The sequence below is a fragment of the Leptinotarsa decemlineata genome, unplaced genomic scaffold (assembly GCF_025532065.1).
Source record: "Leptinotarsa decemlineata unplaced genomic scaffold, Ldec_3_MD MMD2_P_RNA_scaffold_5, whole genome shotgun sequence".
NCBI lineage: Eukaryota > Metazoa > Arthropoda > Insecta > Coleoptera > Chrysomelidae > Leptinotarsa > Leptinotarsa decemlineata.
In genome coordinates this window covers 19,014,346-19,036,177 of record NW_027412532.1, presented here as the reverse complement: position 1 = coordinate 19,036,177, position 21,832 = coordinate 19,014,346, and the positions used below count along the sequence as shown (strand labels likewise).

The 21,832-nt window shown below is 35.0% G+C and overlaps 1 protein-coding gene across 1 annotated transcript in view; it reads left to right on the top strand.

The window, feature by feature from the left end:
* The window catches only part of LOC111502661 (Zn finger homeodomain 1), a 961,246-nt gene that overhangs the window by 580,758 nt on the left and 358,656 nt on the right, over nucleotides 1–21,832 (top strand). Inside the window, exon 2 of the mRNA XM_074169670.1 lies at nucleotides 11,701–12,009. Within this exon, the coding sequence (XP_074025771.1) occupies nucleotides 11,701–12,009 (309 nt within the window). The remainder of the gene's footprint in view (nucleotides 1–11,700; nucleotides 12,010–21,832) is intronic.

Genomic DNA, 21,832 nt, shown 5'->3' with positions numbered 1-21,832 from the left:
TGAAAAACTAATCTCTGTCTTAGAACTACTTCCTTCTCAATGAATTTATGTATAAGTTTCATAAGATATTGAAGCACTTGTCGTTATCTTCAGACTCGGTACTGAGAAAGAAAACTAGAGATTCGAAACTATGAAAAGAATATAAGTACAAATAACAAAGACGAAGGAGAAAGCAAAAGGGTTCAACAAAATATTTTCCTGAATCTGACGTTTCAAAAACAGAATTTCATTATATTTTAAAATACTGAAGTATATTGAAAAAATTTTGGAATTTTTGAAAATTTAAAACTTTGTTAGACAGTGTCCACATTCAAAATTCGCTACTATCGAAAAAATTCTTGCGTCACAGCACCGATCCATTAATCGTTCTTTGACTACACTCTCAGATTGAACTGCTAGGTATATTCCCCATTCTATTTGTTGAGCACTTTATCTTCCACGAAGCGCTTCAGTTATTAAATTTCCGAAAAAATCGCGTATAAATCCCGTACTGTCAATAAACTTTTTGTCCGAATGCACCGTGCCATCATCTCTTATACCCTGAATCCCATCTGATTATGCAGCTTCACGCGTGTGGAGAACCCGCCCGACTCTAACGTTTCCAAACAGAAACCGAAGCCAGATTTACAGGAGCATTCCGGTTTGAAATACTAAACCAATCATTCGTGTTGATACAGTCAAATTGAATTGCACTTTATGAATTTCAAGATGCTTTCAATTCGATGTTTATTCAGAGTTACATATTTTTGTCGTTAATTTGTACCAGTGAATATCTACTCAATTTAATCGAAATAAGCGCCATTTGATTCAGTGCACGTTTGCCAACGTAATAAAAGTCGAATAATTTGGTCAGCATGAAAACTGTGTGGTCAGGATGAAGTCGACAAAGGTCGAGCTTGATAAGATGGTGGTCGGTTGGTGATAGGTATGGTAGATGAGGCAGAATTTCTACGCTCAATTTGTTTGATTTTCGGACGTTGATTTGTGAAACGTGCCTCAGGAGTTATCGTGGAGCAGAACCGGACCACTTCTGTTGACCAATCCCGACTGCTGCTGACGCAACTTTCGGTACATTTTGGCGATTTCCTCACAAGAGGACTTTGCTGTGATGGTTTGGCCCGGTTGCATTCCATTTGGATTCTAGGACATCGGCTATGGAGGCACTTCTTCACCGGCAGCAGGAGGCTGCATATGAGGATCTAGAAGTGATTTCGAATTGGAGTGAAAATAGCCAGGTTTAATTCAGAGCCACAAAAACCTAGGCATCGGTTTTTTCCAAGAAGATAAATGTCTCTGCACCGGATATGATAATGTGAGGTCAGACAATTCCACTTTATGCTTCGATACGTTCGTTATGGGTAAAAATGTGTCTTGGCACAATCATGTCGCTGGAATTGCAAAGGATGTTTCTCAAAAGCTTGGAACACTGCTCCGAGTCGTTTTTGTTGCGCAAAACCAAAGACGAAAAACCTCAAAACGTAAAAATTTCTGTCAATCGTTCAAATGATTGGGCACCCACTTTTCGAGCTTTTCCAATACGTTTTTAACCAAAAAAAACCATATGGGACCTGACATATAGCCATCCCACGCGCCGTTTGCGATGGGTCGGTCTCCACCAGAGTCTTCGAATCCTCGTCCTGGATTGCTATAGCTCGACAATTTCGGGGCGTATCTTCGACGCTAAAATCTCCGGAACGAAATTTCGCAAACCAACGTTTATTAACATTATCACTGCTGAATGCCCGGTTAATTTTTTGGTCTGTTTCGTCAGCGCTTTGGTTCAATTAGAATTCGTAGAGAAATATCACCCGAAAATCGATTAACGACATCATATTATACTTAAAAGTTGTATAGCTAATACATCAACATTACGACAGATTGGAATAAATATTTATTGGGATATGGAGTTACAAAAACACATTACAGTAAAACGGACAAAACTATTGAAGAGAGATGAAATTCAATAATTTTAAAAGAAGCTAGCCGGAATAAAATTGCGACGTTCGATGTGTGAATTAATTTGAATTTTGGGCTGGGTATCTTATCCGGATGCTAAGTAAGCGAAATATATAGTGTGGGCATAAATAGTCCCCCCTCTGAACTTTCGAATAGGGCAAGATATCAGATTCGAACAAAATGTTTGTGAAAAAGAATCATTTTTAGTTTTTTTTTTTATAAATAAAGCCAATAGTGTGACATCACTCAACTTCCATTTCAAAAGAAAAGAGAGGCCTTGTGACAATTAGTATGGAAGATATTTCAATTTTCTTTACAATGACCTTCACTTTTCTGAATTTTCATTACTGGTTGTTGAGTTATTGATTTTCGAATTCGGGACTAGGAATGTTGAAATGTTCATTAGAAAGACAAATAAATTAGTAACTTATTTTGCAATGGATAAATGTTACTTTAAGGGTCATAAAACGATATCATTTTATTTCAACCTCGTTTTTATTCACCTTAGACATGAGAAAATCATTTGATTTGAGCAAATGTTCAAAATGTTGTCTTTGAACATTTCTGACATTTTCGAACGCTTCTAAGGTAATGGTGGCACAGGTTTCGATAATTATATCTCTGTCAAAATCGGTCAAAACTGGTGAACGTGCAGGCCATTCCAAATGAGCGCGCCTTCCAATCCACATGTCTGGGTATGTCCAATCCAACTAATCCCTCATATATTGTTAGCCACAACTTCTTGAATTTGAAGGAGAATGAGATTTTCAAGAACTTCCAAATGTAAATCTCCTGTCAGATTTTTCTCTAGATATGATCTCCCGAAATTCCGGCCCAAATAGGGTTTGAGTGTGAACTTCTCGAAAAATACGGGGATTTATGCACTACTATTATTGCACATTTTGACGGTTGACATTTCCAGTTGAAAAAAACTGCATTCTTCTGTCAGGGCCATCCCCACTTGAATCATGTAATAACTTTATTTTATGTGAGCGAAACGTTTGTCTTCTGAGGTATTTTTTGACGGTGGTTGTTAAGACATCATTCTCACGAACAACGTTTGTGGACTGCAGGGGTAATTCTGGGGTTTCTTATCTGTTTCTCGTCCGAGATTGATTTTCTTCCAGCTCCTGTGGCTATAGTTACACTTCCAGTTGTTTGAATTTTCTCAACCAATTTCCTGAGATATTTTCAGCAGTCGTAATTATTGAGAAATCTTGCAATGAACACGCTGAATGAAATAAAATGGAGCGAATTATCGGTATCAATAGTGGCAGCTGTCAAGCTAACACAATACTCTCTCTTATTAGGGTATCATGATTTGGATTCTTATCTACATAGTCGATCACAAAATTAATCTTTAATCGGATTGAAAACAGAAATTCGAATAGTTTGGTTCAATTACATTTTCTCACACATTAAAAACTTTGTGCAAGCTGTGATAACTAACTTTAGAGCTGTTTCAATTCCCTTTTGGTTGCAAAGTTGAGAATTATTATTTTCCTAGTCTTTCTATTTGGAAAAAAAATCAATATCGGTATCTATGCGGCCAGTGATGTCACATCATTGGGTTTTTTTCTATCAAAAAGTACCACAAATGTTTTCTTATTACAAAAATTTGGTCCGACTCTAATATTTACGTCCGCACTGTATAATATTATTGATGATATCAGAAGAATGCAAACGCGGTTTGCAAAGAAAAAAGTCCAGCTAGCAACAAACTTTCAATCTCGTCGTTACGAACGAGACGATTATGGCCCTTACTGATCAGGTGACATAAGCGAGAGACATCCTGAACTGGAATTGAGAAACTACCTCAAACTTCTTGAGTTTGAATAGATTTTTGTCAAAACTAACAGGCTTTAAATACTCTTTCTAAAACTTCCAGACCGACAACTTATTCCAAACAGAGTTTCAATAAATTTGCGAGTTGGATTTTCTCTTTTCCTACTTTTGAAGTACTTTTCAGTTTCTAGTTTTATGGATAATGAACTGTAGTTATAATGAATATGTTTTATTGTAATAAGATCAACTTGTTGACATTTTAAAATAGATGCCAATAATAAAAATATAAATGAATTGATGGATGAAGCTACATGGTAGGAGATCATAATGAAGGAAAGAAAATTGAAACTTTCTATGTTTTTACCACTTTTATTTGTAACTAACGTTACTGCAGTTTAATCCTATAAGGACATTTTCAAACTTATACATTGAACTAACAATGGTTGATTACATTAGCCCTTATATAAGACTTCATTAGTACTTAGCTCACACAAGTTTCTCAACTTCTGAGAGTTGTCGTTCGTATGGGGGCGACAGCTGATTAACGGAAAAACAGACAGATATAGCACCCTGTCGGTAAAAATAGAGGTACTTAGCTTGATTGAGTACCAACATTTTGTTTACTAGTTACAATGCGGATATGCTGATTTGAACACCGGTGAGTAAACCAAATCGATTAACAGGTTGCACCCGCAATGTTTATGCTTTTGAATTTCCAAGGATTTCAAATAATTGAGTTTGCAACCCTTTCTTACATAGTGTAAAATTTCCGTATCGTTTAGATTCGGAAACTTGTGGTTGCATGTCGAAGAATGGTTTGAAAATGTCGAATAATTTTTTTCAGTCTGAAGGACCTTTTAGTTCACTATAGCGTTTTTGAAAATTTCGACTAACTATCTAACAACAATTTAACAAAACTAACAATCTAGTTAGGGAAATTGATATTATTACAGAGATAGGTTATAATACTGGTTTCAACGCAGATACCATCTAGAAGTTAGTCAGAAAACAAAGCCGTAAATTTACTTACAGATTAATAGACCCTCAGGTCAAACAACCAGAAATCAAGAAATGGGTAAATTCAACATGTTTTAGACAAAGAACAGAGATAATTGCGGGTTTCTTCAGAAAAAACAATGTGGAAGTGGCATTCAGACCACATGCCAGGTTATCTAATTTCCTTTTCAATGACAAAGATGAGGTGGAAAAGTAAGAGAAATCTGGAGTTTATAAGCTTAAGTGTCCGGAATGAGATAGTGTTTATGTGAGACAATGTTTAGTTTACTCACCGGTTTTCAAATTAGCATAACCGCATTGTAACTAGTAAACAAAATTTAGGTACTCAATCAAGCCAAGTACCTCTATTATTAGCTACAAGCTACAGGGGTGCTATATAAGGGCCAATGTAATCAACCATTGTTAGATTAACGTATGAGATTGAAAATGTCCTTATAGGACGAAACTGCAGTAACGTTAGTTACAAACAAAAGTGGCAAAAAAATATGGAAAGTTTCAATTCTCTTTTGTTCATTAAAAACATAAATTATTGGAGATTCGCGTCTGAAAACATATAATACAAATAATTATTTATAAGTACAATTTGTAAAAATACTAAAAAAATATTTTTGTATGCTGTAAAATGGTCTTTCAACAAGAACATTTTTTACTACTCGTTATATGAATTTGGATACCTTATGTCGATTGGTAGGTCATATTTATCGTATTTAAGTTTGAATTGCTTTTTTTTTTAATTGAAATGAATGTAGAACATATGAGATGAAATTGGACGATACCTGAAGAAATTCCATAACTTATTCAAGTAACACTTGCAACACTTCATTATGAGACGTTCACTGCAACAGGTGTTTCTCTAGACAATAGCTTCCTCAAGCGTTTTCATACTGAGTATCTTTAAAGTTCCATTAGGTACAAAGTTTTCAACAAGTATCTTGTATTTTGAACCAGTATTCAATAAAAATCTGGAAGTGTACCGAAACATATCTCTGGAGGTCACTTTTCCATCAGTTTGGTATAATCCTGAAAAAGTGTCCATTTTCCCCGGGCTATCACGACATACCGGAGGATTCCAGCCCGTGGCACGAAACCAATCTTCTTTGGTAGTTTAGCACCGGATCGCGATCGCTTTTCACCTTTACTCCCGCTATCAATTTTCTAACACTCTATTACGTTTATGTTCGCTGTGCAATCGGCTACGAAACGAGAATAAAAGAGCTTCATTTTTACCCCATAAACAATGTCACGTAAAGCCAGACACTATAAAAGTTATCATACTTTTGTTTCGTCATACCTTGGGTCAGTTAGTTGCGTGGAATGATTTGATTACGGGTGAATGATGCGTTTTCTCCATGCCGTTGAAACTTGATATACGTTTTTTGATGCTTTTTCATTTCGGTTATCGCTAATATAAGTTTTTTTTAAGTTTTCAGATATTATTTTTGTACTACCATACTTTGACGAAAGTACTATATTTATTACCGGATCCGTTCTCGAAAATTGATATTCACATTTTCATTGAGTTTAGAAATTAATTTACAAAAAAATATTTGTGGGAGTTGTCACTATCAACAAATTGATGAGTATGCAGAAACAATGCTGATAGTTTTGTGCTGCAGTGGCGCGGGTTTGGGTATTCAATGAAAATTACTTGTTCAGACTAATAACTATAATTATTTACTTATTTATATGCAAATAATATTGTTGTAACATTTGAATTTGAAATATTTACATGATAATGAGTGGACATGCTCATTCAAAAATACAAGGTGGTCCATCTCAGACGAGCCACCCCGTATATTTCTTATCCCATAGTGAGTGGATAATTTCCCGAAACCCGTCGAATGATTTTGTTTGGGGGACATCTTTTGACGTATATTTGAAGCTTGAACGAGCAACCCCCTAATAGGGGGTTCTTCAACCCCTCAAACTTGAATAGGGGAGAGAGATTGAGTGATACTTTATTTGAAAGGTATTGGAAGCCTCTTTACAACGATGTATAAAAAACGTAAATTTGATGAACCGTTTTCGCCAAAAATCTATTTTGCAGCTTGAATGAGCCACCTTGAATAATTTGCTTATTTTTACATGTACAAGCCCATTTTTATTAAGCCCTCTTCACAAACTTAAACAATGTTCAAAAAATCACATTCTTGAAAAAATTGAATTATTCTATCATCATGCTTACAATCAAAAAAATCAAATTTGCGTGTTTAAATCAAATGTTCAATTTGTCCTCCATTGATTTCTATACAATAATATAATCTTTACTGAAAACCGTCTCTGACATGGTTCAGCATAATTGGAGTTATTTGACGACACTCATTCACCATTCTTTGGCGTAGTTCGTCCAAATTTTCAGGGTGACTCACAAAAATCTTGGACTTGAGATGTTCCCACAAGAAGACGTCCAGAGGGTTCAGGTCAGGAGATCGGGCAGGCCACTCCATAGGACCTCTTCTTCCAATCCAACGACCGGGGTATTGCAAATTGAGGTATTGGCGAACTGGTGCGGCGTAGTGCGAAGGGGTTCCGTCTTATTGAAAATGCAATTGTTGATCAAGTAGTAGGGAATCGTTTTCTAATTGTTCAGTTATTAACGGATGAATCACATTTTCCAGCATTTCAAGATAACGTTCGCCAGTTGAATTACCAGTAATAAACAGAGGTCCAATTAGGTGGCCTCCCAAAATTCCTACCCAAACGTTTAGCTTTTCTGGATGTTGAGTGTGAGCTTCTCGAAATACATGAAGATTTGTATTCCAAATTCTACAGTTATGGCGGTTAACCTCTCCATTGAGTAAAAAAGTGAAGTCGTAGAAAAGCAAACGTTGTACAAGAAATTTGGGTTATTGTTGATACGCTCGGCTATAATTTCGCAAAACTCTTGCCTTCGATCCCAATCATCATCATTCAATTCATGAATTAATTTAATTTTGTACGGATGGAACTCGTGTCTATGTAAAATTCTGAAAACGTTAGATTGACAAATACCGGAAACTGCAGAAAGTTGTCGTCCATATTGCGTGTTTGGCATAAGTTGGACATGTCCCAATACCGCCACAGCTGCTCCTTCATCATTCTCAACTCCAATGGGTGCCCTTTTTTCATCCATTATTGAACCCGTCTCCACAAATTTTGAAATCAATTCCAGTTCGTACTTATGGCGAACCCTACGTTCAGGATGGTTTTGGTTAAATATCCTTGCAGCCGCTCGTGCACAATTTTGTTTTTGGTAATAAAGTCTAACCAGCTCAACACGTTCTTGCAATGTGTACACCATATTTTTTGAAATTTTAAACATATCAACAAAGTAGTAACTCAACAGATTGATTTCAATTCTGAAAGAAACGTTACAACCAGATAATCACCTTCTAAGCACAAAAAAATTAAGGCAAGATAAGGAAAGGTTTTGCTGTTTTTTTATTTATTAGTTTGAGAGGAGGCATTATTGTATGGAAGTCAATGGAGGACAATTTGAACATTGGATTCAAACACGTCATTTTTTGACGATTGTTTGAGTTTGTAAAAAAAGGCTTGATAAAAATGGGCTTGTACATTGTAGAAATAACCAAATTATTCAAAGTGGCTCAAAGACCAAGGCTTCCACGACCTTTCAAATAAAGCATCACTCAACCCCTCTCCCCTATTCAAGTTTGAGGGGTTGAAGAGCCCTCTATTAGGGGGTTGCTCATTCAAGCCTTAAATATACGTCAAACGATATCCCCCAAACAAAATCATTCGAAGTGTTTCGGGATGGCTCGTCTGAGATGGAACACCCTGTATAGTAGGTTCAAGCAAAAATTATGGTGTTATGATCAAATTAATCTGATGAATATTCGTCGAATATTATGATTCAAGGTTCTACAATTTCCTCAATCAGATGGTCTAATTTCCACGTGTTCTCTTCTTTAAAAATATGTTCAATACACTTTCGCCATTTTTTTGAATCGACATTTTTTAAAGACTCTTCAAAAAATTTTCAATTAGACCAAGTTTGCAATGATGAGGAAACAGGCGGAGAATAATAATATTTAATTTATGTGACATCTATTCCACTTCATATTCCGTTAAAGTTTTATTAGACCATACTTGCATTATCCATTACAAACACAGAAAGAGGTGGTATGAGGTATACCATTAGCTCAAAATATTCTTCAAACTCATTGTCATTCATGTTTTTATGGTAATCGCCAGAAAGATTTGACTCAAACATCAATAAACCGCCCCCAACAAAACCATCACCACTTCCAATGCGGTTAATATTCCTTTTCCAGAAGGCGACTTTAATCCGGTACACCAGCCTTCCAAAAATTATTGACGTGGAATTGTAAAGTTTTTGTCTTGCCACATATTTTCAACAGTTTATCCTCCTTTGAACCAAGTTTCGTCTACATCATTGATATTTCTATTCTTATGTCAAAACTCTCACAACTCTCTCACCTGCCTTAAGTAATGACTCTTCCATCGTATAATTTCATAATTATAATTATCGATTAGGAGCGATTTTCTGTCTTATTTTCTTTCAAAGCTCTCATATATTTTGTCGATAGTTGGTATTTCTTTCTCAAAATAAAATGAATGTACTGTTCCTCTGATCGCAAGTCAGTAGTTTTCATCAACAGGAACAGTTTTTTTTCTAGTTTCATAGCTTCATTCTTTCTTTTATTTCGTTTTAATGGAGAGAAAACTGAAATATCCTTTTAGATTCACACACTGAGTATCATTATCTAATAACAACACTGATTACGACGCAACGGCTTTATCATTAATTCATATTTTTTGGTTAATTAAATCATTATTAGATCGGTTCGAATCATAACTCTTGTCCAGCGATAATTGAAAATATCTTAGTTATGCCTGATTTTATCAGGTAAGTTATACAGATATGTGATACATTAAAAAGTGCGATTCATAGAAAGTATCGAGAATTTCAATCGGAATTCAAAAGTGAAAACATTTCTGGCTGCTTAATTAAAAAAATAATAATTATTATTAATGAGAGTGTTTTCAATATTCACCGTCTTTTGAGATTTGTTATATCAATTCATATAACAACGTTGAATGTTCAAAATGAATACTACAGTATTCTGAAAACACTTTATTGTGAGATTTTCACAGTTACGCAACATGTGTTTTGCCATACAATGGCTTCTTTGGGCATGTCTTCACTAAAAAATTCTACCCATTCAATGCTATATATACCTTATTCTACAATGTGAAGTACCTACATATCAAGTACCTAAGTTTGTAATGAATTAAATTACCTGAGTTTATGTACCATTTTCCACATTTGAAAAAATATTTAGTAACGGAGAGTTATTCAGTTCTAATTGATCATTCAGTAAATTACCCTAATTACTGAATCTATTGATTTCTAAACATTCTAGAAGATTGAGTTTCAAACTCTTCGCTTCTGAATGTAACACATCGTATTCATGATTGAACTCATGTCCTTCTGCTAAAAGGTGGTTTTCAAATGTGGAAATGGTCTTCCTATTTACAAAACTATTTCTATGCTCTTTAATTATTTAGGAAAATGTTCTCCCTCTTTGGCCAATATATAGTTTTGGACAAATGCCACAAGTTAGCTTATATACTCCTGATTTATCCGACACCGAAGTTTTGTCTTTATTGTTTTCAATAAATTTACTTAAATCATTATTCGTTCTGTAAGCTATGTTTACGCATTCTTTCTTCGAAAAAACGGGCAATATTATTGGTTGGTATACCTAAATATGACAATGTCTTATAACTGACGTTATTGCATGTTGAATTTAGGTAGACCAGGTTCATGGCTCGCTTTTGTAGTTTCTTGAAAAGAATGGAGTCTATAAAGTCTACCTTATAACCGTTGTTAACAGCGATTTGTTTGATCAAAATAAGCTCTCTTTGGAAATTACTCTCAGACAGTGGAATATTCAATAGTCTGTGAAGCATACTATTGAATGCAGCAACTTTATGCTGTTGAAGGGTGTGTGCAATTGCAAATTCATGTTTAATGTTATTTTTCGTAATGGTTAAGTCAAGGTAATTTATTGAATTATTTACGGGTGGATGGAATTGACGTATTCAATGAACTTGCCTAATTGCCTATCTGTACGAGTAAAACAAACTAAGATATCATCTACGTATCTGTACCAGTACAAAAGAATGTTAGCTAATTGATTATTATGGATTTCATACTCTATGTAATCCATAAAAATTTCCGCCATCAAGGGACTCAAAGGGTTCCCCATTATTAGTCCTTCACTGAATCAATAGAATTTTTCGTCAAACTAGAAATAATTTTGAGGTAGGCAAATGATAAGTAAGTCTAAAATTTCCTGTTTCATCAGTGGATTCATGTAGTTTTTGTCTGAGAGATACTCAACTAGTCCAATTGTTTCAATTGGAGGAATACTGGGAAATACATTTTGGACATCGAATTGGTATAGGTTTGAATCAATTTTATCAGGATTTCTGAGTTTTTAACGGTAGGTGACACCACTGGTCTGATCGGGAAATTGATTTTGTGTAATTAAATAAGAGAATACAGATTTGGTGGTTGTGGATTCATGATCAATCCTCTACATTTATTCTTTTCATTCATAACCAATTCTATTAACGTTGTTCTGTTTTTCTGGTACATAGATGTCATAGTTGTCATAGGGTCACTCCTCAGAATCTCGTAGCTTCCTGAATTAAGGAAGTCTAGAATTTTCCCTACTTAGTCCTTTTTATATAATGCATTTTATGTAATTAAATCATACATGAATACTACATTTTTAACTTTTCAATGCAAATAGGACAGCATCCTGAAAATGATTTATTTTTCCGTTACTTGAGGAAATAGAGTATACAAAATGATAGTTTCGACACTGAAATCAAGCATTGGATAGCTGATTGATAATTCAAAAATTTTGCAGAAAAATCACTTACAATATGTACGTTCGCTATTTTCAGTTGAGGTGAACGACGCCACGATGCTCACGGATCCTTCGGTGCCTACAACGACCATAACATCCGATGACAACGACAACGAAATCCTAGAAAACCCCGAAACGCTACAAGAAAAGGGCCCTCCTAAGGTATCTTCAGAATTAGAAGAGGTATTCACCAACAGCCTTAGCATGCACAGTCCGCCGGATATGTGGAAAACAGGCGGATCTGCTAACGAAACGTCTCAGGAATTTGCAGCTGCCGAAACTGCGGAAGGTGAAGCCAGCGAGGATGAGGATATGAAGGAAATAATTCAGAGAAGCAAAAAAGGAGGTGAGTATATATATTATTTTATCAATTGAGGCCAGTTGATACATTTTCCACAACAGTCTAGGAATTGTACTGAAGGAAGACTTCGAAAAGCCGAAGTATACAAATTAAAAAAAAATCAACTGATTGACGAAATACGAAACCTCTCATTATTCATTATGATCAAATACACAAAGATTTGGAAACAGACAGTTGTATACATCTTAGCAATTGGGAATGTTTTATAATTCTGAAATTAGAATTTGATTTGGCATATGGCTCACATATTTAGAACTGCGCTCCTAAACATACCCTGAAACTTCTAGATTCTATTTGAAAGTACAGGTGCTCCTCGCTTTTAGGATTAACTTAAAACATTTCGAACACGTTTCAAGAACTCGTTCGTTTGGGAAATCGTTCTTATGGACTAATAGCCTGAGATTACTTTTCCAACTTAATAAAATTTACAGAAATTTAAATCTAACCTCAATCGTTACTTCTGCAAAGGTACTGCCGACAGCTTTATTGTGGCTCTGTTTCTTCTGGATTGAAAATGTCGAGGGGTTGATTGACCAGAGATGTGTACAGGTTTTTTATATTTTCATTTCATCTTTTATTCCCAAAAGTATTTGGTACCTGATAATTTTTTCTTAATGAACAGATGCATATCCTGAAATTCGAAATGGGCAAGCAAAAGAATACAAGATTGTTTGCTTCTAAAGCTGGAATGTACCCACCCAACACGATTTCTCGAATGTTTGGAAATACAATTGCCCGTCCTTCAGTTGAAAATTTAAATGCCTGCTGGGTGACAATATTGATAATGTATGGTGATTCGACTGGCTATCTGAGAAATCATTGTAATCAGATCTGTTATTGGTAATATGGTTATCTATAATGAAATAATAGTGGACTCTCATATCGATCGAAGAGGAGAAGTATGTTTCAGATCATTGATAGTGCAGATAACATGAGGTACACTAAGTGAATTCAGGTGGAATGTTCATGAATTTGCTCTTATGCCTTGTAGTGTTATAGTTATGCCCGTTTTATTCATATATCATCATAAATCACGTCCACCTTGCACAATTAACAAAGAGAAGAATTTTACATCAAAATCGAAGATAACTGGTCAGAATTGTGCAATTCAAGTAAAAAAATATGGATTTTTTGTGTTCAAGTAGAAGGGATCTCAGGTACAGACAAGATAATGCATATATTGGAAACTCAGTTTCAGTGCATGGAAACAAGAAATGTGCTAATTGTGAAAAAACACAAAATAGAAATAGAATTACTTTAACTCTCATTAACTAACATATCATCTCTAACATATCATACAACAAATTTTTATTTTGAGAAAGTTGCCACAATGAGAGCGTTCATATACCATACTCATATGAATGCTGAGATAAAGTTAAAGTTTGGTGTATAGTCCAGCCAGGTCCAAATAAAATAACTGTTATTTATGGGTACAATTGTAAGTTATAGTGGAACTTGTCTCGTAGGTTCGTGAAGCTTGGCTCAAAGCCTTGAGCCACAAAAGTGGGGGGCTCAACTTTAAGTTTGAAGCGGCTCAAATCTGAATTTTGTTACGATACATATAAAATTGACTATCTAAGCTTCTGAGCCGGGCGCAATACTATATATACGGAGAATACGGCCTTTAGTTTTCACTTGAAAACCCTTATTTCACAATCACTATTTTGCTATAATGTTCATCAAAATACTTTTCATGATTCCATAGAAATTACAGATTATTGTCACCACGGTTTTTTCTGTTGGATTCGGCCGTTTTTTCATAAAGATTCAGATGTTTTGATTGGTTTCCGGGTTTTGCCGTGATCTTTTTTGGTTGCAATATCCAAACGTTTCAACTGCAACTGCGACAGTCATCTTCAGTGGCACGGTCGGAGTACTTTTTTCGACGTATCAACTGAATACGTTGAAGACCACGGCAAAACCCTGAAACCAAGCAAAACATTGATACCAGACGTGTCACTTTAATGACAAAACACAACCATTACAGGAAAATCGTTAAGGCGCTCTCAGAGCGGTGCCTGTGCAAAAGTATCGATTCACATTGGATTTGAATCGCTGGAGATTGAATCTATTTGGAAAAACGTTCCCAGGAAGTTTATTCCACATAAACGCAGTCCTCCAGGTGAAAAAGTTCTCAAACAGTAAAGTTTGAGGTGTACTGAGTTGAACCACAAAACAATGAGCAGCCACGGTCCGTCGCGTATTTATGATATGTACCGTTATTGATGGAATCACGTTGACACTTGACCATTATCCGTTTAAGTATCTAGAGAAGAGGGACAAATCTCCAACCTTTCTCCAATGTTCCAGGCTATCAAGGTTGCACGTAATGTTCGCGTCTCCAATCAGGCGGATAGCTCTTTTCTGGATGAAATCCAGCAACTTCAGGGTATGTTTGAGGGCATAGCTCTATATATGAAAACAATACTCCAAAGAAGATCTGATCTGAGCTTTATAAAGCATCAAAAGTTGCTGAGGTGTGTACAGTTTTCTGGTTCGGAACAGCGACATGATTATGCCAAGACATGTTGGTGTCCATTTTAACCCCCAACAAACTTATCGGAGCAGAAAGCGGAATTGTCTGATCTGACATTATTATATCCAGTTCGGAGACAGTTGTCTTCTTGAAGAAAACCGATGCCTGGGTTTTCGTGGCATTGATTTGAATCTGGTTACTTACACTCCAATTCAAAATCACTTCTAGATCCTCATTAAGATATGCAATGTCCTGCTGCCGGTAAAGATGTGCCTCCATAGATGATGTCCTGCAATCCAAATGGAATGACGAGACAAGTGTGCTGTCGTCAGCAGAGCAATATATCGGATTCTACTTTTTTCCAAGTCGTTGATATACAATAAAAAGAGGTTTGGAGACAATATGGATCTCTGGAGAACACCAGCGTTGATGGGATGGTATTCGAGAGATATCCATCTACGGTCACTTGCAGGGAACGTTCTTTCAGGAAGCTGAAGATCCGACAAGCCATAGCATCGAAGTTTGGCCAGCAAATCCTCATGTCACACACGGTCAAAGGCCTTGAAATATCAAGCGCAACAGCTCTTGATTCTACATGTTTCTCGATTGCATTATTCCGAATATGGGTGACATACGATAGATAATAGCCTGTTGATCTTTGTTTTCGAAAGCCATATTGATGATCGCTCAAGATATTGAAGCCTTCTAAATATTTGATAATATGGTAGTTTACGACTTTCTTCATGATTTTTGATATAATTCCAATGGAAGATCCAGATATTGTTACGGTATCGGAACTTTATTACAACACAACTGTTTTGTATTCTTTGTCAACGCAACGAAAAATATTGTTATCTACTTTGAAACTGCTTTGGTATTTTTCAACCATAGTATTCTCTTTCTTTATTCGTCATTTTATTTTGCGAATTTATTTTAAAAACCACATTCTGTCAGCATGGTATATCGAAATATCACCCCGTACACGTGGCCCTGTTTCTGCTTCCGAAGAAAAACACTCTACACATTGATTTATATACAGAACTACAGCATAACGTACTCCCGAGTCGCAAAGTAAGGAGGAAACCCGGAAATAAGTAAACGCGTGCCGTGTGCCAGAGGACGTGCTCTGTGCCCTGTAAATTCAACGATGTCTTTTGAAAATACATAAAGATAGAACAATGCGATATGTGTAACTGAATTCGCGTACGTTATCATTCTATTCGTCTTATATCCTTTCAAGCTTTCCGGCCGACTTCGCTAGTTAGAAATAGTTTTCGAGACAAGGAATATCCAAGAGTATCGTGTGTTCCTATGTGCACATAAAGTAATCTGCAACCGTTACGGATGCAAAATATCAAGATATATGATGCAATTGGCCGATACTCGATGAAAACCCATAATGTAATAAAAAACACTTCAGTGTGAGATTTTCACTGAAGCATCTTACAAAAACGCAGCACGTGTTTCTCCATACAGTGGCTTCTTCGGGCCTGTCTTTACTAACTAAATTCTACCAATATATCTAATTTTACAATTTGAAGTATCTAAATTTCAAGTAACTGAGTATCAACTAGGCATTTAATGTTTTATGTGAACCTGAGTTTGTAATGAATTAAATGACCTGAACTTATGGACCAGTTTCCACATTTGAAAAAATATTTAGTAATGGGGAGTTATTCAATTCTATTTGGCCATTCAGTAAATCACTCGAATTGTTAAATCTATTCTTTTCTGGATATTCTAGAAGATTGAGTTTCAAACTTGTCTCTTCTAAATGTAACACGTCGTATTTATTGATAATTAAACTCATTTCCTTCTGCTAAAATGTGATATGCAGGTGTGGAATATACCTTGCTATTTAAGAAACTCCTTCTATGCTCTTTGATTCTTTGGGAAAATGTTCTCCATGTTTGGCCAATATAAAGCTTTGGGCACGAGCCACAAGTCAACTTATATACTCCTGATCTATCCGACACCAAAGTTTTGCCTTTATCGTTTTCAAAAATTTACTTCGACTATTAGTCGTTCTATAAGCTACGTCTTCGCATTCTTTTTTCAAAAAAGGGCAATATTATTAGTAGGTTCAACAAAATATGACAATGTCCTATAGCTGATGTTATCGTATTTTCAGTTTGGGTCAACCTGGTTCATGGCTTGCTTTTTTAGTTTTTCTGAAAGAATGGAGTCGATAATATCAATCTCATAACCGTTATTGACCGCGATTTGTTTGATGAAACTCACCTCCCTCTGGAAATTACTCTCCGACAATGAAATATTCAATGGTTTGTGAATTGTGAAGCATAGATACTATTGAATGCAGCTACTTTATGCAGGTAAAGGTGTGTGGAGGAATTATGTATGACTATGTCCGTATAAGGTGGTTTGTAGAAAATTGCAAAATCATGTTTATTATGAACTATTGTAATAGTCAAGTCGAAGTAATTTATTGAATTATTTATCTCCCTTTCTATGTTTTTCACCAATTCCAATTGTAACTAACGTTACTGCAGTTTCGTCCTATATGAACATTTTCAAACTTATACAATAAACAGTTTATTGTGTAAGTTTCAGAATGTCTGCAGTAACGTTAGTTACAATTAAAAGTGGTAAAAAACATAGAAATTTCCATTTCTCTTTTCATTATGATCTCCAACCACGTAGTAACGGCTACAACCATTAATTTATATCTCCGTTTCAGTGGAGAATTTTATTGACGGGTGATTGTAATTGACATATTCGACAAATATACCAATTGCCTATCTGTACCAGTAATGCAGACTAAGATATCATCTACGTATCTGTAAGAGTACAAGGAACTGTTAGTTAACTGAGTATTAAGGATTTCATTCTCCATGTTATAAATGAAAATTTCAGCTAGCAGAGGATTCAACGGGTTACCGATTATTAATGCATCACTGCATGAATAATTTTTTTTTCGTCGAATTGGAAATCATTTTGAGATAGACAACGAGTTGGGATGCTTAACTAGTTCAATTATTTCAATCGGCGGAATACTGGAAAATAATATTTGGAATTCAAACGATATTAATTTTGCGTTTTCAGGAAGAATTGCGTTTTTAACGTAACGTAACGTGGTAACCTTGAAGTGGAATCAGTATGCAATAAAATTGAACGATTCTATCATCCAAATAAATGAGGTTTATATGATTCGAATTCGATCCTAATAGTGTTGTTTTATGTTCATCAAAACCACCAAGAAAGTTGAATCAAATTTGTCCCAGCTACTATAATGTTATTGCAGATGTGTAAATATGTACCATTTAAACGTCAATATGAGTAATCCACACTACCTTTTATATAGAAGTAGGTGATTACAGAACTCAATTAAATGAATATAAACGGCGTTCCAACGAAAACTTGTTCCATACAAAGCGTTCCTTACATTTTTGAAGATGTCCGGAGTCAGCAATCGGAGTTTCAAAAGTTTTGTCTGTATTAATGTCATGTTTTTTTGTAGTTCCACATTTGAAATATGTATTCTACTGTGTCATGGTATATACTGATCGATAGAGAATTTTTCTGTTGATTTTTTCCAAATTTTATATTTTTGTCTCTTTGTTAGCCCGAAAAATTAACCGGGCGTTTCACAATGACAGTGTTTCCTGCAAATCATTGTTTCAAAAGTTATTCGGGGTGGCTCGTTTTCAACTCAAATAATTTGTAGCTCTCGAACTATAAGCTTCAGATCATATGTTTTATACTTTGTTGAAATCTGCTCACCTTGGAGCATATGATAATGCGAAACAATGTAGAGTGTTCCATTTAAAAAAATTGGTGACATATTCTGGGGGTGCGATAGGGGAAGTAACATCGAATGTGAATATGTCAAAATATGTCCCCCTGTATAGTATTCTTGACGTGTTTTATTTTTCCTGAAAATCATTGTATCAAAATTTATTCAAGGCGGCGCGTTTTAAATGGAATGCACTGTATGTATCATAAATCATATTGATATTTTAGTACTCCTATAATTTTCATCTATGAAATTCAAATTTTTTTAGCCAGTACTGAAAATTTAAAACTTGGTGTGTTCTCTGGAAATTTTACCACAATAAGAAATGCACTCCAGATTAACCCTCGATATTTGAAATGAGGTTACCATTTCTGACAACTTGGTTTTCACCACAATCCTTTTTTAACGTTATTACGCTCCCCTTAGCGATTAAAAAACAACTTTCAGCAATGTAACTCCACGCATTATCATTCATTGCTAACCGCGGATGATATGTGTTCAAAGTTATCTTAACTTTCCAATTACCGTAATGAAAATGGGAAATGATCTAATTAGGCTCGTTGAGAACAAAGTTCGTGCATCATAAATAACGGTGGTCATCTCTATGAAGAGGGCGAAAATCCAAATATGGCCACTTCCGGAGATAAGCGGTTATATTAGAAGGAAAGCAATTGGTACAATAAATTTCTCGGAAGGGATAATCATCGAGAGTCCGAGTAGAAAGTTTTCCTTAATATCTCTGGTAGTAAGTAGGAAATCAGTAAATCATTTCATACAGATTTTTCCATGGTTAGTTGTTCTGTTAAGTAATTGAATTGGTGAAACTGATAACAGAGAGTTCAATTCGGAAAGTAATATTTTTGGGAAACAACCCTTTAGGCTTTCTACTTCTTCATCGTTAAATATAAAGTGGGAAGCTTCCAAAGAATCGAAGAAAAAATGTAATATAGATACATTTTATATAAATTATCTTCCAAGATTTCACGTTGTGTAGCGTTCCTATGCATGATATCTTTTTTAAGTCCATAATGAATGTTGTAGTGACTTCCGATTTCAACATATTCAATAAAAGAGACTCATTTAATGTCATTTAGCGAGTGTTCGGAATTCTTAAATCTGCCTATTTCCAAGCATCCCAAAAGATTGACTTTCAACCCTTTCTCTTCCAAATACACCACAGTAAAATATAAAATAGAATATTAGATACTCGTTCCCTCAAAACTCTATATTATGCTCTTGTGGAGTCACGACTGCGATATGGTGGTGTACTTAATACCCATCTTCAAAAACTTGCGATAGTACAGAAAAAAATTCACCAAAAAAAATATACGTAAAAAGCTTTTTGAGGATGCAGCTATCCTCAGCGTCAGAAAGTTATATTTACACGACGTAGCAATTTTCGTAAATAAAAATAAATACACTCTTCAACAGTTAGAGCATAGTTATACCACAAGAAACAAAGCAAAACTGTTGGTACAAATACAGACAACAAAAAAATTGGTGGGACAACGTTGTTTCAGGTTTTTAGCAATTAAATTCTATAACTTTCTAGACGATATGCATAAAAATAAGCTAATGGAAGTCAACTCGATAACACTAATAAAAATATATTCAAAAGTATCTCCTCAATGTGGATCATGAAGTCATATTAAATATAATTGATAATAAATAACTTATCCAAATTCCCCTACTTTCATCGCTGTAGAAGTGAAATGCATTTTTGATTCTCCTCTCATTGTCATTGACTTTTTCTCAGGTCCAGAATATTGTAAATATTGTAAATACTGTAAATACACTGAAATACTGTTATAGTCTATTTCAAAAGAGTGTAGAGTAATAAATCATGAAGTGTCATAAAATTTGCCTGAATTTCGTTGTCGTCCATGGGCGTAGGCAAATCTTAGGATTATTAAACTTAATAATTAAAGTAAATTAAAAATTACAGACATAGATAATAATAAAAGGCCATTTTTGGGAAGTGATTTGGTCTAAAACTAAGTACCTACATGTATTTAGGTAAGTAAAATTTCTTAAAAAAAGATTAAGATTAATTTTAGTGGTTCTTGTAAACTTATTTAATATGCAATTTGGGTTCATATACTTGAGCATGATTTCTCAAAAAAGGGTTAACACTTAGTTCCGAGGTGCCATGTCATTATAATAATCCCTTTTTGACCCTGCCCACCAATCATGCAATACCTATTAAACCCAGGTAATTAAGAAAAAGGGTTTAAATATATTGTAATGGTGTCTTAAACATTCGAGTTATAATAGTAATTGTTACTACACCAATTAAACGTACAGTGATATTGTGATATAGAAATAGTGAAAAAGTTATAAAATGGGGACATTTACTCCAAAGAAAAGAAGTGTAAAAAATTCTCCGCTTTCTGTTTGCGAAAAAGTTATAATTTTAAATGTATATGATTGCATAAAACACGATCACCCTAGTTTGTCTGTGCAAGAAAGTGTTGAGCGATGTGCCCGAATGACTGGAATAGGACAGTCCACGATTTTTAAATTATTGCGAGAAAGAAAGATATCAGGCCAGGTAAGTCCATGCAAGAGAAAATCAGGAAGACCAATAAAAATCTTAGATGAAGACACCAAATGTGACATTCGAAGAAAAGTTCATTCGTTTTATTTTAAAAAGGAAATACCCACTCTTGAAAAAATATTTATCGAGATAAGCCAAGATAACGATATTCCTTTGATATCCAGAAAACTTTTATGGAAAACTTTAAAAAGTATGAATTTTGCCTGGGAAAAGCACAATCGAAAGGCACTATTACTGGAAAGTGATGAAATTGTTTGCTGGAGACGAAAATATTTGACAACTATAAAGCAGTACCGCAGAGAGCAAAAGAAAATTTTTTATCTTGATGAGACGTGGATAAACGAAGGTTATATAGTCAAAAAAATGTGGCAAGATAAAAATATAACAAGTTCTCGCCAAGCTTTCATAGAAGGCCTTTCGACGGGTATTAAAGTGCCTTCGGGAAAAGGGAAGAGGCTTATAATTGCTCACATTGGAAGCGAAGACGGATTTTTAAAAGAAGGTTTGTTAAGCTTTGAGTCGTGCCGGACGGGAGATTATCATGAGGACATGAATTCGGATGTCTTCGAAGACTACTTCGGGGAAATGTTAAAATTTCTTTCAGCTGATTCGGTCGTGGTTATGGATAATGCAAGCTACCATTCAAGGCGCTTAGAGAAGGTACCAACTTCAGCTTGGAGAAAGCAAGAAATTATTAACTGGCTGTCAAATAAAGGTATTCAGTTTGAGACGAATTCAGTAAAGAAGGAACTACTAGCCATAGTAAAACAACATAAATCTCGCTTCATGAAATATGCCGTAGAAGATGTAGCAGAAAAGTATAAAGTAACTGTGCTGCGCCTACCGCCATATCATTGCGAATTAAATCCTATAGAACTTATATGGGCACAAGTTAAAGGATATGTTGCAAGGCACAATACCACATTTAAAATGAAAGATGTCAAGGTATTGTTTGATCAAGCCATTATGGAAATCACATCAGAAAACTGGCAAAAAGCAATCCAGCATGTTTTAAAAGAGG